At 39.0% G+C, this 19,802-nt stretch overlaps 1 protein-coding gene across 4 annotated transcripts in view; it reads left to right on the top strand.

Annotated features, from left to right (window-relative positions):
• NFX1 (nuclear transcription factor, X-box binding 1) overlaps nucleotides 1–19,350 on the top strand; it is a 72,214-nt gene extending 52,864 nt beyond the window's left edge. The window contains exons 21-24 of one of the 4 annotated variants that reach the window (XR_003927347.2): nucleotides 1,394–1,460; nucleotides 6,489–6,638; nucleotides 13,728–13,829; nucleotides 15,335–19,350. Coding sequence is in view for 1 of the 4 variants with exons in the window: in XM_030041766.2 (XP_029897626.1) it covers nucleotides 1,394–1,460; nucleotides 6,489–6,634; nucleotides 13,728–13,829; nucleotides 15,335–15,410 (391 nt within the window). In the remaining 3 variants the exon portion in view is untranslated. Of the gene's footprint in view, nucleotides 1–1,377; nucleotides 1,461–6,488; nucleotides 6,639–13,727; nucleotides 13,830–15,334 lie in introns of those variants that run through there. The other 3 variants (XM_030041766.2, XR_005930818.1, XR_003927348.2) reach the window with 3 other exon arrangements.
• The last annotated feature ends 452 nt before the right edge of the window (nucleotides 19,351–19,802 follow it).

Below are 19,802 nucleotides of genomic sequence, written 5' to 3'. Positions count from 1 at the left end.
GCTTTCTGACTCTGGAGTTAAGCTCATCCTGAAGGGATCAGTGGTTTTGTTTGGGTTTTTCATTGTTGAGGTTTTTGGGGGCTTTTTGTTGTTGAGGTTTTGGGGGGGGCGGGGTGTTGTGGCTTTTTCTTTTTTTTTTTTTTTCTTTTTTTTTTTTTTTTTTTTAACCTGAGATTATTGCTGTAATATTCTTTCCAAAGCCTCATGCTGCATGGGCTGACTCTGTATTTCATAGCCCAGGTGTCTGGAGGCCCTTTTCTTTTTAACTCTGCAAGTCCAGGTCCTTTTTGCAATTCTCTCAACGTAATACTTTTCTCCACTGAAGATCCAGGAGTTCTAATAACTACATGCAATGTCCTTCTGCTGCTACAAAATCTTGAAGGTTTTCCATCGTACCACTGATCAAGTGATGTTGGTAGCCGAGCTACTCGATGTTGCCATTTTGCATGTTTGCTTGAGACCACTGGGTCTTTTGATGATGCATTCACTTCAGCATCCAGAACTTTGGTAGGGCGTCTACCAAAGATGGTAGTGCCTGCTTTGGTAGGCGCTTCTTGACTGATGAAATTCTGACATCATTTACAAAGTGGTGGTGTGTTGGTATGGAATGGTGCCTATTTTTGAAGAAATAAGGTTATTTTCTACTAAGCAGCTTTCAGATATGAAATCTTCAGGTAGCTTTTTTCCTCATGCGGATGGTGCTCTAACAAATAACAACCTTACTTTTGGAGCTAGTTTACCTGTTTATTTAAGAACAGAGTGCAAAGCTCACCCTTATGTAAAAGACTTGACCTACTGTGATTAAGCAAAGTAAAAAAAAAAAAAACCAAACCAAACAAAAAAACCCTTAATATCTCATATCAAGAACACTTTGTTTGCTTGCAAGTAGCCTTATGCTTCTTCTTTTGTTCGTATTAATCTGTTACACTAGATGAGTTGAAGACCAAAGTCAGTGCACTTTTTCTCTGTCTTGGAAAGGACGCCACTCTTTACCCAATCCCCATTTTTGTTTCTAATCGTGTATTCTAATTAAGTTAATTGCCTTGATGACAAGTAATTTAAAAACACTGAAATGGCAACTTTAAAATCTACATTATCCATTTAGAAATGTAGAATCGTATTGTCAGAGAGTAGAGTTGTATCATAGAATTTTATTCTGGATTCCAAGGGTTGAAGGGAAAATGATTCATGGTTGTAATATTTATGACATACTAACATTTTTTTAATGTAAATAGTGTAATATATAAATCAAAATGTGCTCTCACTCCTGCTTTTGCTTCAGTCAATTGAGTACTTTAATTTTGTTCTTGTTGAAAATAATGTTACGAAAGATGAAGATATTGTATCTTTGTACACTCTCTTGCCTCATTTACCTAGAATGCTCTTCTTGCAGGAAGGATTTAAAATTTGTCAGTGACATTGAGAAGGAAATGAGAATGCTCGTGGAAGCTGTGAATAAGGTCAGTATTTCTGTATGACTTACTATAAAAAACAGTTTTATTTAGTTTGGGGGGAGTTTGTTACTAAACTTTATTAATACTAGTAGTTATGAGCTGACACTAGATGCGTTTGGGTTCCAATAGAGTGCACAATTTAATTATAAATAGAACAAAATTTTTAGGAGACATGGTAGTTGGTGACAGCCAGGCTTTTTTTAAAGATTCAATATATATGCCTTTATATACTGCCTTTATTGTACACACATATGTACACAAGTGTGTACATACATATATATTTTTATATATATGATAACTGCATATACCAATGTATATGCCTATACTAATATCAAACCAAGATATGTAATAAATATTTAAAAAAAAAAAAGGCGCAACCACAGGTCTTGAATTTGCAATATACAATGAATCAGTGACATCAAATATGACAGAACAAAAGAACCAGAGAGCTCAAGAGCATCTCCATTGCTTTACTTCTCAGCGGTAACCAACTATTTGCTAAATAATGATCCTACAAAGCAGACAAGTGGTGTCTGTTAAAGAGCATCTACATTGCAGAAGAGAACAAAAAAATGAAAACAAACCAGATGTGACAATCTTTTCCCTGTCTGACCAAAAGGGAGAATTACCCAGTGGTTACTTTAAGCTTTTATCATGATCAGGATGAATCAGTTAGGCCAACATGACAATTCAGTATCTCGGGGATCAGTTCTGCACCATCCTGCCCCTCAGGCTGTTGGGAATTGCTATTCCATAACGTACGAGAAGTCCCCAGAAGTCAAATTATATTTCAGAGGGGAAGAGATTTCTTTCTGAACACCAAAGGCAAGTGATACAAGCCTTGAAGCTTGGTATCTATAAATTAGAATGCAAATGCAGATAAGAAAGCATTCTTCTTTCATGAAGTCTTCAGTAGGCAAACCCAACAGTTACCTGAGGAGTTCCATGACAATCTCAATGTTCTGTCCCTAAAAATTCTCTATTTAGTTACATATTACTTTTCATAAGGCTGTCAGGTGTCTTCTTGAACCGCTTAGATTCCTGATCACCAGTTTTCTGTTTAGACGCCCATTCTAGATCTGCATTATTCACATTGCGTACAAACTTCCTGTGCTTCTGCGCGTGAGCCCATTTGGTAACAGTAGATTGACTTGTGCCCTGCTGCATGAGGTTGTAGTTTTTTCACAGAATTGCAGAATGTTTGAGATTGGAAGGGACCTCTGGAGGTCATCTTGTACAAGCCCCCTGCTCAAGCAGGGCCATCTAGAGCCAGTTCCCCAGGACCATGTCCAGATGGCTTCTGAATATCTCCAAGGATGGAGAGGCCACAGTCTCTCAGGACAACCTGTCCCAGTGCTCGGCCACCCTCACAGTAAAGAAAGTGTTTCCTGATGTTCAGAGGGAACCTCCTGTGTTTCAGTTTGTGCCCATGGTCTCTGGTCCTGTCACTGGGCACCACTGAAAAGAGCCTGGCTCCGTCCTCTCTGCACCCTCCCTGCAGGTGTTTACAGACATTGATAATATCACCCCTGAGCCTTCTCTTCTCCAGGATGATCGGTCCCAGCTCTCTCAGCCTTTCCTCAATGGAGACATGCTCCAGTCCCTTAATCACCTTTGTGGCCCTTCACTGGACTCTCTCCAGTATGTCCATGTCTCTCTCGTACTGGGGAGCCCAGAACTGGACACAGTACTCCAGGGGTGGCCTCACCAGTGCCGGGTAGAGGGGAAGGGTCACCTCCTTCAACCTGCTGGCAGTACTTGGTCTACCGCAGCCCAGGATACTGGTTGCCTCCTCTGCTGCAAGGGCACATCGCTGGCTCGTGTCCAACTTGGTGTCCAGCAGGACCCCCAGGTCCTTTTCTGCCAAGCTGGTTTCCAGCTGGGTGGCCCCCAGCATATACTGGTGTGTGGGGTTGTTCCTCACCAGGTGCAGGACTTCGCGCTTCTCCTTGCCGAACTTCCCGAGGTTTCTGTCAGCCCATTTCTCCACCTTGTCAAGCTCGCGCTGGGTGGCAGCGCGTCCCTCTGGCCCATCGGCCACTCCTCCCAACTTTGTGTCATCGGCAAACTCGCTGAGGGTACGCTCTGCCCCACCGTGCAGATCACTAACGAAGATGTTAAACAGGACAGGACCCAGTACTGACCTCTGGGGTACACCACGAGTTACCAGCCTCCAACCAGACTTTGCACTACTGATCACCACCCTCGGGGCCCGGCCATTCAGCCAGTTTTCGATCCACCTCACCGTCTGCTCACCCAGCCCCGACGGCAACAGCTTGAGGGGCCACGAGGCTCTTACGGGAGACAGTGCCAGAGGCCTTACCCAGTAGACACCAGCCACTGCTCTCCCCTCATCTACCAGGCCTGCCATTTAATCGTGTAAGTTAACCAGGTGGGTCAAGCATGACCTCCCCTTGGTGAAGCCATGCTGACTGCTCCCAAGGAGTTTCTTGTCCTTCGTGTGCCTGGAAATGGGTTCCAGGATGAGCTGCTCCATCACCTTCCCAGGGATCGAGGTGAGGCTGACCAGCCTGTAGCTCCACATGTCCTCCTTGCTCACCTTGAAGATAGGAGTGACAGCACGCATGGAGGCCATACTCTGATTTTCTTTTCCTTCAAAATGGTGGCGTGTATGGTGTAAAAGGGAACATGTCCCTTGCGCTGTAAAGTTAACCTGCTCTTCTACTCAGTTCTTCTTGCATAACTTTTCTTTTTATTTCTGGAAGTCTCAGAGGCTTTATTTTCTCCCTTGTAAGAGTCATGTTTCATCTTGCAACCCACAGGTATTTACATTGTCTTGGGCATGTCTCCATACCTGGTAGGTGTTATCAGTGTTGCTCATTCAGGCCTGTGTCCAACCTGACCAAGTCAACTTCCCCTTTTTATGTAGCCAAAGATTGGATTAATATGTTTGACATGGCATTATGCAAGGAGACTGTTTTTAATTGTTCTGCCATGATCCCCAACTCCTCCTTATGCTTGAGTCTGTGTTCAGTTGTTTATCATGACTCCTAAATCCTTTCTGACTAAAGATGTGGCTTATTTTCTTTGTTTCTAGATGTAGAGCTTTACTTACTTGTGTTAAAAGTATATTTTGCATGCTAGTCTATCAAGCATTCAGGTATCTTTGCCTGTGTCAGTACTATGTCTTTCATACTGATTACTGTTACTTATCCCTACACATTTCACTTTGACTTTTTTTTTTTGCACTGTGCCTTTGGAGATACCAGCTTCAGCTTAACTGAATAAATGAGTAATAAAAAGCATTTTGATACTTAGAAGTTTTAGCATTAATATGGTTCAGCTGTTATCTATCATTATATGATTTTGCTTGCTTCATGAACATCTGTTCCCCTAGAGTCATCAGTATGTACTCATCCAGCGTAGCAGAGTTGTCATTGTTGATATATGTAAGCAGACACGACAGGAAACATTTATAGCATCCAGCTCTGTCTGCATATGGACAGGAATTCTGATGTTTTTCTGAGCATGGAACCATCACCACTTTTTTTTTAAAGCAAGCTTTAATTACTAGTTATCATAAATAGGTACAGGATCTGTAGAGTTTTCTTCACTCACGTGCTTGTCTATATGCTGGAAGTGGTCTAATAGGTGGGAGGTTTATTACTGTTTATTGCTAAGTAAAGATTATATCCTGACAGCATGTGATTACTCTGAAGACTTATGGAAATGATTGACCACAGTTTTTGGTCCAGTTACTACTTGTAACTTAGCTATTTTACAATCTAAGAGGAAACAGATACTAATACTCTATTTACAAGATAGCTACAATGTGTATCTTCTCTATTACATGTGGTGGTCTTTACATTAATTTAGGTGCCTGACCATTTGTAAATCCACATTGACTACTCCCAGGGCCCTTCTCCTTTATGTACCTAAAAATGGCTTCTAAAAGGACTTGCTTTATGATTTCTTCCCCATACTTTGAAGTGTAGCTGATCAACCTGCTGTTCCTGAGTTGGTTTTTGTTTGGGTTTTGGGGGGGGGGGGGGGGGGTTGGGTTTTTTTAACATAGTTGCAGCAATTACCTTTCTCTAGTCATTGGGTTCCTACCCCATTCTCTACAATTTTTCAGAGATGATGGAGAGTTGGGACATCATCCTGGTCTCTCAGTGCCCTTAAATGCACTGCCTGCAGTCCCTGGAACTTGTATAGGTTGGGATTTCCCTAGAAATCCCTGACTCAAACTTACTCTACTACTGGTAGCTTGTCTTTCCCTTGAACCCTGTCTGTAGAGCCAAAGACCTAGAAGACTTTGTTGGTGACAACCAAGGGAAAAGCTGAAGCAGTGTCTTGAGTCCCTGGAGCAGACTGAAGCACTGAGTGTCTCATGCTTATCTGCCTCTGCTGTTACAAAGTCACCCAACCTATTAGGACCAGGCTCATAGGGCCCTATTTTCATTTGTTCTTTTACTGTTTATATAGCAATCAGTGTTGAATCAAGCATTTTCAGTCTTTTGTTAACTGAAATTAAAACTACAATTTTGTTTTCATTTAATAAAAAGTCTATTGATGCTATTACGTGGCAGATTTTGCAGATAAATAGCTTCCTTGGTAGAGGGAAGTGATACATAAATCTGACACCTTCGTAGCTGTCTGCAATATGTGCATTGCAAAGCCAGTCTGAAAAATAAAATTAGATCTGATTCAAAATTGGCATATTAAAATGGTGAAAATATTAAAATGCTTCTTTGGGGTGTAAGTAGAATGGATACGTTCAGGATTTGTATTTCAAACTTAAAAGATATGTGTGTGTATACTTTGAGGTGATGGAAACAATAGAGAACAGATAATTTAATTTTTGGGGAATAAATGGGCATTTTTAGATGAGTTTTCTGTCAATACTGAGGTATTAGCAATTTGTGGTACTAACTTTGTCATAGCACCAAAATTTTAAAGGTAGAAGCACTGTCTGTCGTCGTCTTTTTTTTTTTTTTTTTTCCTTCCCCTGCCCCCCCCGAAGGAGAACTTTACTTTTTTTTTTTTTTTTTTTACCTTTTCTCTTGAATTCAGGGCAAGCATACAAAGAAGAGCCATTGTTACCCACCAATGAACAGAGATCATCGCAGAATCATCCATGAATTAGCTCAGGTTTATGGCATTGAAAGTGTGAGCTATGACAACGAACCAAAGCGTAATGTTGTTATCACTGCAGTGAAGTACGTAAGTCATTATTGTTTTCAAATCTATTAACTATAGTTTAAATAATTGGATGTTTTTATCACTTATTCGAATGAGTTTATTTACAGTCCAGTTTGCAACATGCAGGAACTTCCGGCAGAAATTTTTTTTTAAAGCCGTTTTTAATTTGATAATTTCATAGGCTTCTATTTCCACTAGTCAAGTAAATCTTCAGAGAAGAAAACCCAATTAGAAACAAAAAAGCTAAGTATAGGTTTTGCAAGGCTGTTTTCTGTTCATCTTAGCAGTAACTTTTTTTGTCTTTTTGCCATCAGCTAAATTTGATAGAGGTATCCAAGATAATAAATGTCATAAAATTTTATGAAAACTAATTGCCGGATTGAAAAGTCATACCTAAATTGGTACCTTTGAAAAAATCTGGTTATTGGAACTTCCTTGTTCTCAATCTATCTGCACCTGCCACAGAGCATACTCCCTCTTTATTTAATGGACAAAGAGGGAGCTGGAATTACTGCAAATTGAAGAGATTTCTAAGCAAAACTGGAAATATTTGGAGAAGACCCACAGAAGGCAGTTCATATTAGAAAAGGAAATGAAAGCAATATAGCTGGGGGAAAAGCAAGGTGATTTTACTGGAGACATAGTATGGGAAGGCTTCCCAAATCAGGTATCAGGGCTTCCTTGATACTGCTGCTCACTGAGCAGCATATTTAGTTTAGCAATGTCAAATCGTGGTTCTCTGACAACCAGTTGTTTTTCACTGTAGATATTGACTGTATTTATAAAAAACCCTGTTACCTTCTGTGCTACTAAAGTGCGATGAGCTGTTCTGAGCCTGTTCATGTGTTGGTAGCTTAGCTGCAATCTTGATTTCTTCTAAGGGAGATGGAACACCACTTCGATACGCCTTTCTGTTTCTGTGAAATAATTTAAGATACTCTCTTTGTTTCTATTAAAAGAAGGTGAGAAAAGAGATCGTATTTGAAAAAGCTTATTTAAGAAAAAGAAATAGATGGGGGGGATGAGAAATTAGTGAAGAGGATAAAGTGTCAGAGAAAGAAGCGGGGCAAATGACCATGCTTTAGAAACAAAGATGTATCCTGCAACTTGACAATGGGAGACCTTCCTCTGTGATTTTAGGAGAGATTGCACGCCTGTTCCTTCCCTTGTGGTGTTCAGGGAACAGCATACAGTGCAGAACGCACATGCTGCTATTTCACCCCTGCCACTCTTACAGACATGGTGTGGTCTACTAGGAATGTTCTTCAGCCGTGTAGCGATGTTTCCTATTTCAGTGGATTTATCCAAAGCTTCTTTTCATTGTTTTTATCTGCCACTTCTTAAAGACATAAAAAAACCATTGAAGCCTCAGACAAGTGATAGCTCAAGTTTCAGGATGATATTTTTGAGTATTTCACAATGGCTTCTTCAAGTCCAGGTGCTAGTAGTCACCAGAAAGTCCAAATGGTTAGATTCATTTTGTTTCATCCTGTTCTCAGCATTCCCCTTGGATTTCTATTATGGGCTCCTCTGAGTAGAGATAATTCAAAATGATGCTAGGCAAAGAGACCATTCATTCTTCCTCTTCACGCTCCCCCGTTGTGTCACTGAAATGGTAACATCGCCGTACAGGTTGGTCAGAGGAGTGAGAAAGTCTCCTTGATGCTAAGAAAGCTTCCTCCAACCGGACTTCTTCCTCTTCCGGATATCTAGGAGCAAACACCACACATCTGCTTTGCCCTCAGCCCCTGCCCCATCATCATTCCACCACATCAGTAGGAGCTGGTCATATTGGCTGCATTAGAATCACTGATGTACAGCGCTGCCAATGTCCAACCGCACAGAGAGCATTCCCAGTATTGACTGTCAAGGTTGACCTGAACGACAGTTCTGGTGTCATTTGAAGTATAAGACCCTGAGTGAATCCTTGCAAGTGCCCTTCTCTGTGCTTCCCTGTTGGTCATCTTTGCAGTCACCATCTTTTGAGCAGTTGCAATACCAGATTTCTGCTGAACCAGGTTCGAAGATAGTGTTGAGACTGGTATGGTGAGAAGGGGAAGGCTTTCCTTTCCAAGTTGACACATGCGCTTCACTGTACCTGTCAGTGGTTTCCTGAAATCTTTTACACATATGAATTTCCTCTTCTTAGGAATAACTCTGGATGCCAGAGCCTGAAGGGGTGTCTGCTGCTTGTTACGTAGTGACCAGTGTTTAAGCAACTTCTATGGACTTTAGACACCCTGGAAGTGTTTTTGAGAACAGTCATCCCTGTAAGACCCAGCCTTTTCCTCTTCCTTCCAGGAAGAACAATAGGGTCAGTCTCTCCTCACAAACAAGGGGACTTTTCAGGAAGGTGACAGGGTCCCTGCCCATTGTTCTCACTGAGAAAACCACATCCTGCCACAGTCTCATTGACATGTTCTCCATTATTCTTCTTCACCCAGGATTTTTTTTCCTTTCAATGAAGTCAGTCTGGAGACAGTTCAGGAGTGGTTACCTAGCTGCAGGCTACGCAGGACCAGTAGGAACAAAGACCTAAAGAAATTAAACCCCCTGTAACTCCATGGAATGCCCTTATCAGATCATGGCAGCTGGATCACAGAAGGCAAAAACTGTACATCCCAGTAGCAGGGTTGAAAGGAAATTATGTGTTCTGAGGAAACAGAATTATTCTTTGCCTTCTTTAAGTTTTTCTGGGCACATTTCAGTACTTGATCTCCAGGTGCGAGTTCATTTTACTTAAGTTAACTGTCTCTCCAGTGTTTCTGGTATCTGGAATAACTTCACTTCCAATTTGACAGAAGTTCCAATGACTTGCTGAAGGTACTCAATCGCTTTAAGGACTTTTAGTTTACCTTTCACTCTCTAGGAATTTTCTCCTCTGCCATGAGGAAAAAGCTAACTTTCTCCCCACCCCTTTTGCAATCACAAAGGCCTTTTCCAGTGACTGCATCTCAACACCTCTGACCTCTTAAGGTTTTTTGAGCAATTTAAGCACAAATAATGCTACAGGTTACCAGGCGAGGTGGTTTTAACAGCAGTCCTGCTCCAGAGAAGAGCTGCATCTCTTTCTTACTATTTTTCCTTCAATCTTGACATTGTTTGCCCTGAGAATAGTATGTGTTGCCTCTTGACATAGGATATACGAAGTCTAGACAATCAGGAGATTGTTTGAGACCTACTTGCTTCATTATTCCACCCAAACTGTATCAGCTTTTGGAGACACTTCTTACAAAAACCTGCTCTGTCTGAAAGCTGATGAATCATTATTGCAAGGCTACATGGAATCAGTTCTGGACAGATCAACGGGCAAAGAATTTTGTAGTAGTTCATACCAAAACAGTTCAATGCTGATCCATCCTGAAGTTATGAAAATTGAACTTCCAGTCTCTAAGGAGAAGATAAGTTTGAGTCCTGGTTTCCACAGTTCAGTTGTATACAACAGGCCGTCCCGTCGGCACTACCAGTGCCTTATAGTCAGCAGGTAGTTATTTATGTTCTCCTTGTTTTTCCCTGGAGCGCTGCTAAAAATTTGTCATCTCATCTTTGTTACTTGGGACAGGCAGTTGTCTTTTTTCTTTACTTTGAGAATAAGATAATAGAATGAAGAATGGCAACTTTCATATCAAAATGTCCAAAGTACTTGCAGAGCCTTTTGGTTCCATCTCCACAGTTCTGTTACAACTAATGATAGATAACTGTCATTTACATTAGCAGGAAGGGAGAGTTTGCTTGCTTTCTTCTTTCTGGCAATTAGTAAGTCAAGGGGGTTTTTTCCATTGTACACCTATTTAGTTGAATTCAGTTGTTTGGTTTTCTTCCAGATGAGCTTAATATGACTGGCTGTTTTGGTTTGTTTGTGTAATTGGTTTTTTTTCTTTTTTTTCTAACGAGTGAATAGAAATATTCACAGAATTTTGGGGAGATTGGAGTCAGTCTAGTATTGTCCTGTGTGTCACCAAGGTATACAGGAAGTGCTGTACATTTTGCTTGAGTGTGAGTTGATAGATTTTTGTCTCTAAAGCCTCTGTGGTTTCATGGCTGCATGGTCTGCTGTATATCTCTTCTGGGTTTTTGTTTTTTGAGGGACACTAAATCTTGTCAAAGCAAAAACAGGGCTAGGCCTTGATGTGACCAAAGCAAATTTGGTTCCAGGATCTCCTTCAACTGTCCTCAAGGCTTTGGTCCCTCCTCATTTTTAAAGGTTTGATATATTAACACTCTACATCCTGAGAACACTTCACTTCAGAGCAGAGCTGCTATATTTACTTTCTTGGAATGTGGAAACATGCTCTTTTTTTGTAAGATTTTTTTTTTTTTTTTTTTTATTAGCAAATTGTAGAAATACGTGCATATGTACTCTTCCAACTGTTCTGTTTTCCTACATTGCAGAAGTCTCATTTATTTTCTTTTTTTTGCTACACAAGCAAGATTTAGCCTGACATTCTAAAGACAGACACCTTACTTTACTTGGTGAAGGCCTTTCTAGCCTTTCTATTTTTCACCTATTTACCTCCAGTCAATTGGGTTTCCATGTTTTTGCACACCACAGTGTATAAAAATGAAAGAAGACAACAAAATATTCTCCCATCTACCTTTGTCCTCTTTTAGTCTTTTCAGGTAGAGCTCTGCAGTTGAGACTTAACTGAAATGATAATGGGAGCATTTGGCTTTATATGCCAGGCTTGGAGCTAAAGGAGAGGAGGAGTTTTTACCTGTTCTATATAAGAGGGGAAAACTAGCTGTTGTCAACTGATAGGATAGTCATATACTTGCTATTAGAATGTACATGTAGACATAATAAATCTTGGAAAAATGGTCAGTGGCAAGTAACTTTTTTTCAAATAATGAACACTTTCTGTGTTGGGGAGATGGGGGCACTTTTTGAATTGGTGACCTATGTTTGCAAGATTTTGCAGTTCATTTGAACAGACCATCAGTACTCAGTTCGAAACAATACTCAAATGGGGTCAGGGATCATGATTTCGTATTTTAGTGGACTTACCTTGAGAATGTTGTGGAGTTTTTCATCTGCGTTGCCACAATATCACGGGTATTGGCTATTATATTTTCAGAGCTGATGGAAACAAGACATAATGGAAATAAGACAAATATGATGGAAATAAGATGAATACTTAATTTTTTTTCTAAGCTCTGAAAGAGAACTAGTGTTCATCTGTGTACTGATGTGAGATTTCAACTGCTGAGAGCTCCGAGGGAGGTGGGGAAAAAATATGAATTACCAAGTATGTGAGAAAGCATGGAGCTCTTCACACATGCAAATTTCTGGAATCATAACAATATACAAGCCATCATTTTACAGCATTTTTTGCTATTCAAAATGTAATTTTGAAAGGAAGATGGTGAACTTGAAAGTAGGAATTTAATGTGATTAGTAAACACGGAGAATCTCATGCTCTAGAGGACTCTGCTCTGGCAGGAGTTTATTTAAAAATTCATGAATAAAATAAAAGAGGAAACATTATTTAGTGATTGACATGGAATCATAGAATCATTTAGGTTGGAAAAGGCCCTTAAGATCATGGAGTCCAACTGTAAAACTAACACTACCAAGTCCACCACTAAACCATGTCCCTACGCACCACACCTACATGTCTTTTAAATACCTCCAGGGATGGTGACTCAACCACTTCCCTGGGCAGCCTGTTCCAGTGCCTGACAACCCTTTTGGTGAAGAAATTTTTCCTAATATCCAATATAAACCATTCAGATAAAAATAGGAAAGCAATGCAGTTTAGCGTACCAGAAGTAGTTCGGTCTTAAAATGTCAGTAGCATGGGTTTAGAGGAAAGTGCAAGACGGGTAAGACGTTGACCTTGACAAGGTTTAGGAATTTTAATTTATTCAGCTTATTCACCCCCAGAAAAGATGAAAAAGAAACTGTTAATGGAAAAGGTGTTGATAGCGGAAGGTTTTGTCAGTCTTGCAGTTAAATCATAACAGTGACTGGAAGTTAAAATAAAGCAAGACCACTCTTGAAAGTGGCTCATGAATTTAGAAGAAATTTTAAGACATCTCCACAGCCTATTAGAGGTATAGTGTGTTTGGCAATTATTTGGAGATTTTTTTTCTTTTATTAGGTGCCTTTTTGGAACAATCCTTCCAGGTTTTTTTCTGGGTTTTGTTTGTTTGGTTTTGGCTTTGTTTTCTTTTTTATATCATTCCTCTTTCTCCAGCCAGTCCAGCCTTTGGGCATGGACTGCCATACTGAAGTTGAGTGTGATTCCCAGCCAATATATGCTTAAAGCATATAAATATATGTGCTTAAGTACACTGTCGTCCTGTATTGGAGAAAATACTGCTCTGCGCCACAGCAACAGGGTGGCCCTTGCACTGCAGATGGGACAAGCACAAGTGGGATGCCTCATCGTGGGTCGTGATCACATAATAGATTGTAACTAGTGTGGAGGGCAGGAAGAGCTCATTTTTTTTCAATGTTATTTTATTCCCCCCCTCCCACCCCCCAATGCATAATGTTATTTTTCTGATCTTGTTCACCTAGGCTAGCTGACAAGGAAGAGGCAGTGTTGCTGCATTGTTCCTGGGAGAGTACTGCTTAGCAGGGCTTCTTTGGGTGCAGTGATAAACAAGTTTAACGTGACTTACTGCCAGAGTTAAAGAACATGTTTCCAAAACAGTAGATAACATGCTAGAAAGATGCAGTGAACAGTGTTCACGTGATGCCGAGTTAAGCTATTAAGTTGTTGCTTTTGATCTTATATCTGTTCTGTGAAAGATATATGTTGCCCTAGAATGCAAGTATTGCGTTTTTTGTATTCTAGCAGTTAATCGTGTTGTGTACCTCGTAGTAGAAAGGAGTTGGGCACTTCATATGCAGAAAGGAAAGGGTCTGGGCACCAACAGTCAACTCTAGTAAGCTGCTTCTGCATCTTTCTTGGTAATGAAAATGGACTTTGCACGCTATTGGTCTCCATGGTTGGAAAATTAAATATTTGAATAGATGATTGAAGTATACAAGTATGAACTCTGACACCAGAACTGCTACTTACAAATGTAACTTTTTTGCCTTAACTTCTTAATGAATGTGATTTCCTATTGAATTAAATAACCTTTCTTTTATTTCTCTAGAGGGAAATCCATTTGTCCAAGCAATACCTTAACTTCTGTGCTAGATAAGGAAATGCAGAGCAGGCCTCCACCTCCTATTCCTCATTACAAACAAACAGATAAGTAAGGAATTTGTTTTTAAAACAGTATTCTTCAATTTTGTGCTTAGTTACCTGAGGAGAGTGTTCAGAGCTTCAACTTTATACTCCCTGTTTCTTTGTTTTCCCAACCCACACACAGCTTTGGAGCTTGCAGCCTGCACTAAGATTTTCTTTGCACAGAAGTAAACCTGTAATGAAGTGCTAAGAAAATGTAGGATTGACTATGTGGTATAAGAGTAGTAATATAACAAATATTGTGGACTTTTTTTTTTAATTTTTTAATAAAGATTAGATAGTTGGGAAGAAATGGCTGTTTTGGAGGGTTTGGGATGTTTTTTACCTTTAACTGTTTTGTGTGAAACAGTAATGTCTTACTGGCATAAAATGATTTATTTGGAAAGATAGTAAACGTATTTTTCTTGTGTAAACAAATGACTACACAGTTGGCTAAAGGTGAACTACCATTTTTTCTCAGATAGTGAAAACCATTGAAGATGGGATATATAAGGCTTCTTGGTGAATAGTCTAATAGAACAATCTTTACTTGGTATGACCTGCCAGCTTCACGTACCTGTAGTCATCTCATAGTTATGAATTTTTTTAATGGATGGCTTATTCTTTGTTCAGGTTTACCTTTCAGAACTTTTTTCCCCCAAGTTATTTCCAAATTAGCATTCGAAATCATGTTCTGTAAAGTACTGTTTGCAGAAAGGGACAGCTTAATTTTGCAGTAACTATTGCAGTAGCTATTGGGTGTTTAAGGTGCTGCTGGGATATGAAGAGAAAATTTAAATTGTTTCTGAACTAAGTATCTAGAGCAAAACATGTTTAAAATGACTGCTTATGGTGTAACTCGAGATGAATTTTAAAACGGTTGTTACTCTTTATTTCCACTTATTTCAGTGGGATTCCTGTCTTCAGTGACCCTAATGAAAGAGGGTTATGTGGCAAAATTAAATTAAAAAAGGGCTTTGGCCATTTATTTTTAATTAATAGAAGTGAAATTTCTTCAGAAGTGCTTAATTCTACAAAATCATCTGGAAGATCTCATACTGTCTTATGGAAAAAGTCTTTACAGTGTTTGGATTTGGTATTACCATATATTTTTTGTTACTCTTGCTCTTAAAACTGAGCAGATTTCACCATTGGCACTTCAAGAGTATTTCTTTTGCTCTTTCTTTTAAAAAGGCATGTTGAACATTTAGTCTTCAGTACAGTATCATTTTTGTAACAAATATTACCAGTAAATGGTATTTTGTGGTAAAACCCCCAAACAAATTGTATCAATTCAGCCACACATTGACATACATTAATTTAATAAAGTATATGTTTTTTCCAAAAATGAGTTAACGAAGGCTTTCTGGAGCATTAAGGTACTTCCATTAAAACATAATTTAGAAATGCATGCCATTTACCGATGCAGTGTGCAAGTACACACTGAGACGTTAGGAGAGCTTGTGATTTCAGTTTACTTTGTGTCTTGTTTTTCATGTGGGTGAGTAACGTCTAATATTCTTATAATTTCAGGAGTAGTGGAAACAGTGGTTTATCCAAACCATTAAAAGAAGAGCCAGTAATTGACTACTTTGATGTCCAGGACTGAAGTGATTGATGTAGAATTACGATATAGAAGCTTAGAGGTGAAGATACTAAGTTATTGTGTGAGGCACTTTTTGGGTATCTGTCAAATGATCAGTTGTTCAGCATATTCATGATTTAACATCTAAAGTTAGATTGATTATGATACTTTAAAAAGTTATGCATTTTTACAGTTTACGTAACTGCATAATACCTAACAGTAGTATAGCTTTTTAAACCTGGGTTTGGTGCAATTTTTTATCTAATGTGCTGTCAGAATGATGTAGATTTTCCATTGATGCCTTTAAAGTGAGAGAACTGGTAATCAAATATATTTTTGGGGGTAGTAAGAACAACGATAAATCTCAAAGATTTATTTTGACATATCTCAACTTAAAATGGACCATAAATAATCTGTGTTAAAAACGCTGATGGGAATATTTTTAGTGTTTTCATATTTTATTAATTCACTTTTGTGTTAACATGGTAAATTTGGGAGTTTGAGTTACTCTTCTACATGGAAGGAAATACAAAATTTAGTCAAGTATGAATATATACACTAAATGCCCATTAAGAGCACAGACTTCCTTTGGTATCTGAAGAACCAGGATTTGGGGAAGGTGGGGAATTAAGACTTATTTTGCTTCATCTCAAATCTGATGTGTTTAAAAAAAAAAAACAAAACCCACCAAACAACCAAAAAAACCCACCATAAAACCCACCCCCCAAAAAACAACACAAAATTATTAATACTTTGTTATTCAAGACCTTGAACAACATCAGACTTTATATATTATTTTGGTGTTCTATTTGGTTTAATTTGTATTTAGATATGCTAGCTTGATGGTCTTCTGGGGTTTTTTTTGCATGGTTTTATTGGGGGTTTATAATCTTTTCTGTACTGTGCAAGCTTAAGGTGAATGTGTGAAGTTTGGTTTACGTATGTTATGAATTTGGAACAATATTTGTAAAACTTATAAGACCATCTGTCTAAACTGTTTGGCAATGGAAGATCTCTGTTTTATGGGAAATGCCATAAACAAAATGGGATGATGGTTTAAACAGTGAAAGGCACCAAAGTGGTCTCAGACGGTGAATTATTTCCAGATGATGAGTTAAGGTAGGTGAGTAGCGCTCTGGGAGAGGAGATTGTAGGTCTGATCAGAAGAAGTGGCACGGCTCTGAATTTGAGTAATATTTGTTCGCTTCAGGAGAAGGTTTTTTGAATTAGCGTTAGTGACTCTGACACTGACGCACGGTTTCTTGTTCCTTGTGCCTGGCTACGTGTAGCACTAGAGGTGCGTCCCCTGCACAGCATCAGAGGCTGCTGCTGAAAGGGGCTGAGCATAATGAAGAAAGAGATCTAGCAGAAGACTTGTCATCTGTTGTTGATTTATTTTTTAGCCAGCTCACTACGGTGTAGTGTGAGATTTGTTGCCAAGAAAATGGAAGGCAGTTATCCATGCTTACATTCACTTACAGTTATCACATGACTGTGAGCCTTACCTGTGAAGCATTCCGTGGCTACGTTTCATCTTGAGCAGCTTGTGAAACCTGAAAGAATAAGTGGCAAACTCACAGACCGTGTCTGTCCCCAAAAATGTTTTGAAAATTAAAATGCATGCTGTTAATACCTATTTTTGTAGGAGCTTATTATTTCACATCAAAAAAAAAAAAAAAATGCAGTCTTAAATGTTTCTAAACCTTTGAAATGCATATGCTTCAGGTAAAACAGTTACCAGAAGGATTCTCAACCCTCAGGAGCGTTCAGGCTTTTAATTTGCATGTAGTGGTTTAAATTGGTTTTACCTTTTCTGTCTAATATTTTGTGAACAGAACTGAAAAATAAACATACATAGCTTATATTGCCCTTAATTTCTTAAGCAAATCAGTGTTTGATTCTACAAGGTGTACTGCTTTGCTAAGTTCAGCTAAGAAATAAGTTGCTCGGCATCTTTCCAGGAATGTATTTCTTCAATCCCTTCATTGTGAGGAGTGCATCTATTACAGTGCTTGCAGACAAGGGGCAGCTCAGTGTGGCCAGACAAAGGCTAATTCTGGTTTTGAAACTCAGAGCTACGTGCAGACAGCACTGTTTTCCACTGTTTTCTCTCCCGTCAGGGAGAACGTACATAGTTACGCTGCAAAGGTGGGTTCTCGACAGGAGCTGGCACACACGTCTGGTGAGCTGAGAGTATAAAGTTAGATGCACATACACTGGAGCACGTGCAGTTGTTATACTGTAGGCAGGCCTAACGTTACAGGTAATAAATAGAATAAAGCTGAAGCCTACTAACTTTTCACGCAGTTTCACATGAATATAGCTAAAACTTCACATTTGCACCTCTGATTTGAAATTTAAAACGTAAAAGGTTAATAGCATTATATTTAGCTTTGCTCTTCGGAAATTTTATCAGATTATGGCTTTAACATAAAAATGTGAACGTTGGTGAGATGCACTTCAGCAGTCAAGTATTCTGCCACTGCTTTTAATACAAAAGCCCAGGTAATCTTCAGCTTCTCAAGATGAGACTAATAATTATTACTGAAGCTGTCCATACTGAGAAGTCATAATTCTCATAACTAAACCTCTTAACTACATGAATATCAAAACATTTTTATAGATCTGTACTTTATACATCTCTAAATCATGGCTCTTGGAGCATATCTGTAGTTACAAAGCAAGTCACGTGTACAGAAACATTTATTTTGAAATACATTTTAATAACTTGGTTAAAAACATGATACCATACGTTTACCCGGGAAAGTAATACCAAAAAGAAAGTATTGATGTCTTTCTTCCCAGAACACAGTTACATAGCCTTAAGAAGGAACTCAGCAAAGTTTAACAGTGGTGCTCTCCTCTCTGTTCTGGTTTGCTTTTGCTGCAATGTATCTGTGACTTTCATATGGAATAGTACTAAAGGCTGTAGTTTTGATATCTGTGATAACTCATCTTCATATTGCACGCGTGCCTCATGGAAATATTTTTCAAATAGCTATTTTGTAAATCTGAGCTGGCCTTTACACCTTTTATCTAATAATAGAAAAATGAGTGGATAAAAAAAATCTTTGCATCAGTGAAGTCAGTGGCAAAAATCCTTTTGACATCACTGGAACCAAGACTTAAGCTTTGACATGCTAGTCATTTTCCACAGCCCTAAGAATAATATTGTTTCTTGTAAATTTATTTGAAAAAAGTACTCTGCAATAAGCATCTTCAGAAATAAATTATGTGATGTCAGTTGGAATTCATGCAACTTCATGAAGTGCTTTTAAAATTGTGTATGAACTAGGCAGATACTTTGGCATTTGGGCTGTGCTATTGCCTATCTATATTGTTTAATATGTTTGAAGTGCTCTGAATATTCAGTGCTTGGGTTTAACCTAAAGTTGTGTAAGATGCGTAAGTAGACTTCAATACCACTGTTTTTGTGGCAGTTTTGTACAGTATCTGCCGCATAATGAAATGAGCAAAGTAAAATTGTTCTAAAACACTTAAGAATAAGTTATTTGTTGAAAGTTTTATATTTTACTTGATTTTTTTCAAGTTACTGGTATAAAATTACTTTCTTTATAAAGCTGAAATAAATCTAAGTTGAAAGTTCAGTGCTTTGGAATTGTTTGCAAGCTTTGTCTTGGTATTCCAAAGTTGGAAGACTGACATATCACAGAGAAACAATATAGATTTACATGGAAGTTTGGGGAGTCCTTTTCCTCAAATTTTGAAATATGAGGTGTGATTTCCTGGATTTGAAGTGATTTTAAATGAATGCTGTAAGGAGAGTGAAACAAGCACAGAGGGACTCCCCAGGAAATGGAGGGTACGGATTATCTGCTACCTTTCTGGGATTCAGAAGTACAGGAGAAATGATGATCTGAATAGAAATGTACGTTTTGGTTATCTGAAAAACCCTTCACTATGTCAGCCTAAATGCTACTTGGCAATAAAATGTATGATTTTAGCTCATTGTCCCTTCATTGTTGTTTGCCCACCATTCAGTTGTAATAGTGACCGTAAAGAAGAGCGGTATGGGGCAGGGGCAGCGGGGGGGGGGGGGGGGGGGGGGGGGAAGTGAGGACTAATGGCACTTAAAAGTCCCCGTGGGCATTGGATTTGAGAAATACAGGATGACGGATGTTGGGGTGGGGGGTGAAAACTTTGCCAACACAGCTCAGTAGATGGTAGGGGGACTCAAAAAGCAAACAGTCCCAAAATCAGAAGTTTGAAATTATTTGAAGTGCTTCCTCCTGAAACTTTTGTAACAGCAAGTAACGCATCTCCAGCGGCAAAAGCCACAGAAATGAAAAATAGCAGCAAAAAATTACAGCGGCCTGACCTGATATTTCAGATGGAGTGCAAGATGGCTCAAAGAAGCTCAAGAAGTGATCTGAGATTGAAGAGTTCTTTAAGGGC

The sequence above is a fragment of the Aquila chrysaetos genome, chromosome 18 (assembly GCF_900496995.4).
Source record: "Aquila chrysaetos chrysaetos chromosome 18, bAquChr1.4, whole genome shotgun sequence".
In the NCBI taxonomy this organism is placed as follows: domain Eukaryota; kingdom Metazoa; phylum Chordata; class Aves; order Accipitriformes; family Accipitridae; genus Aquila; species Aquila chrysaetos.
The sequence above is the reverse complement of the archived record's forward strand: the minus strand, read 5'-3'. Positions and strand labels throughout refer to the sequence as shown.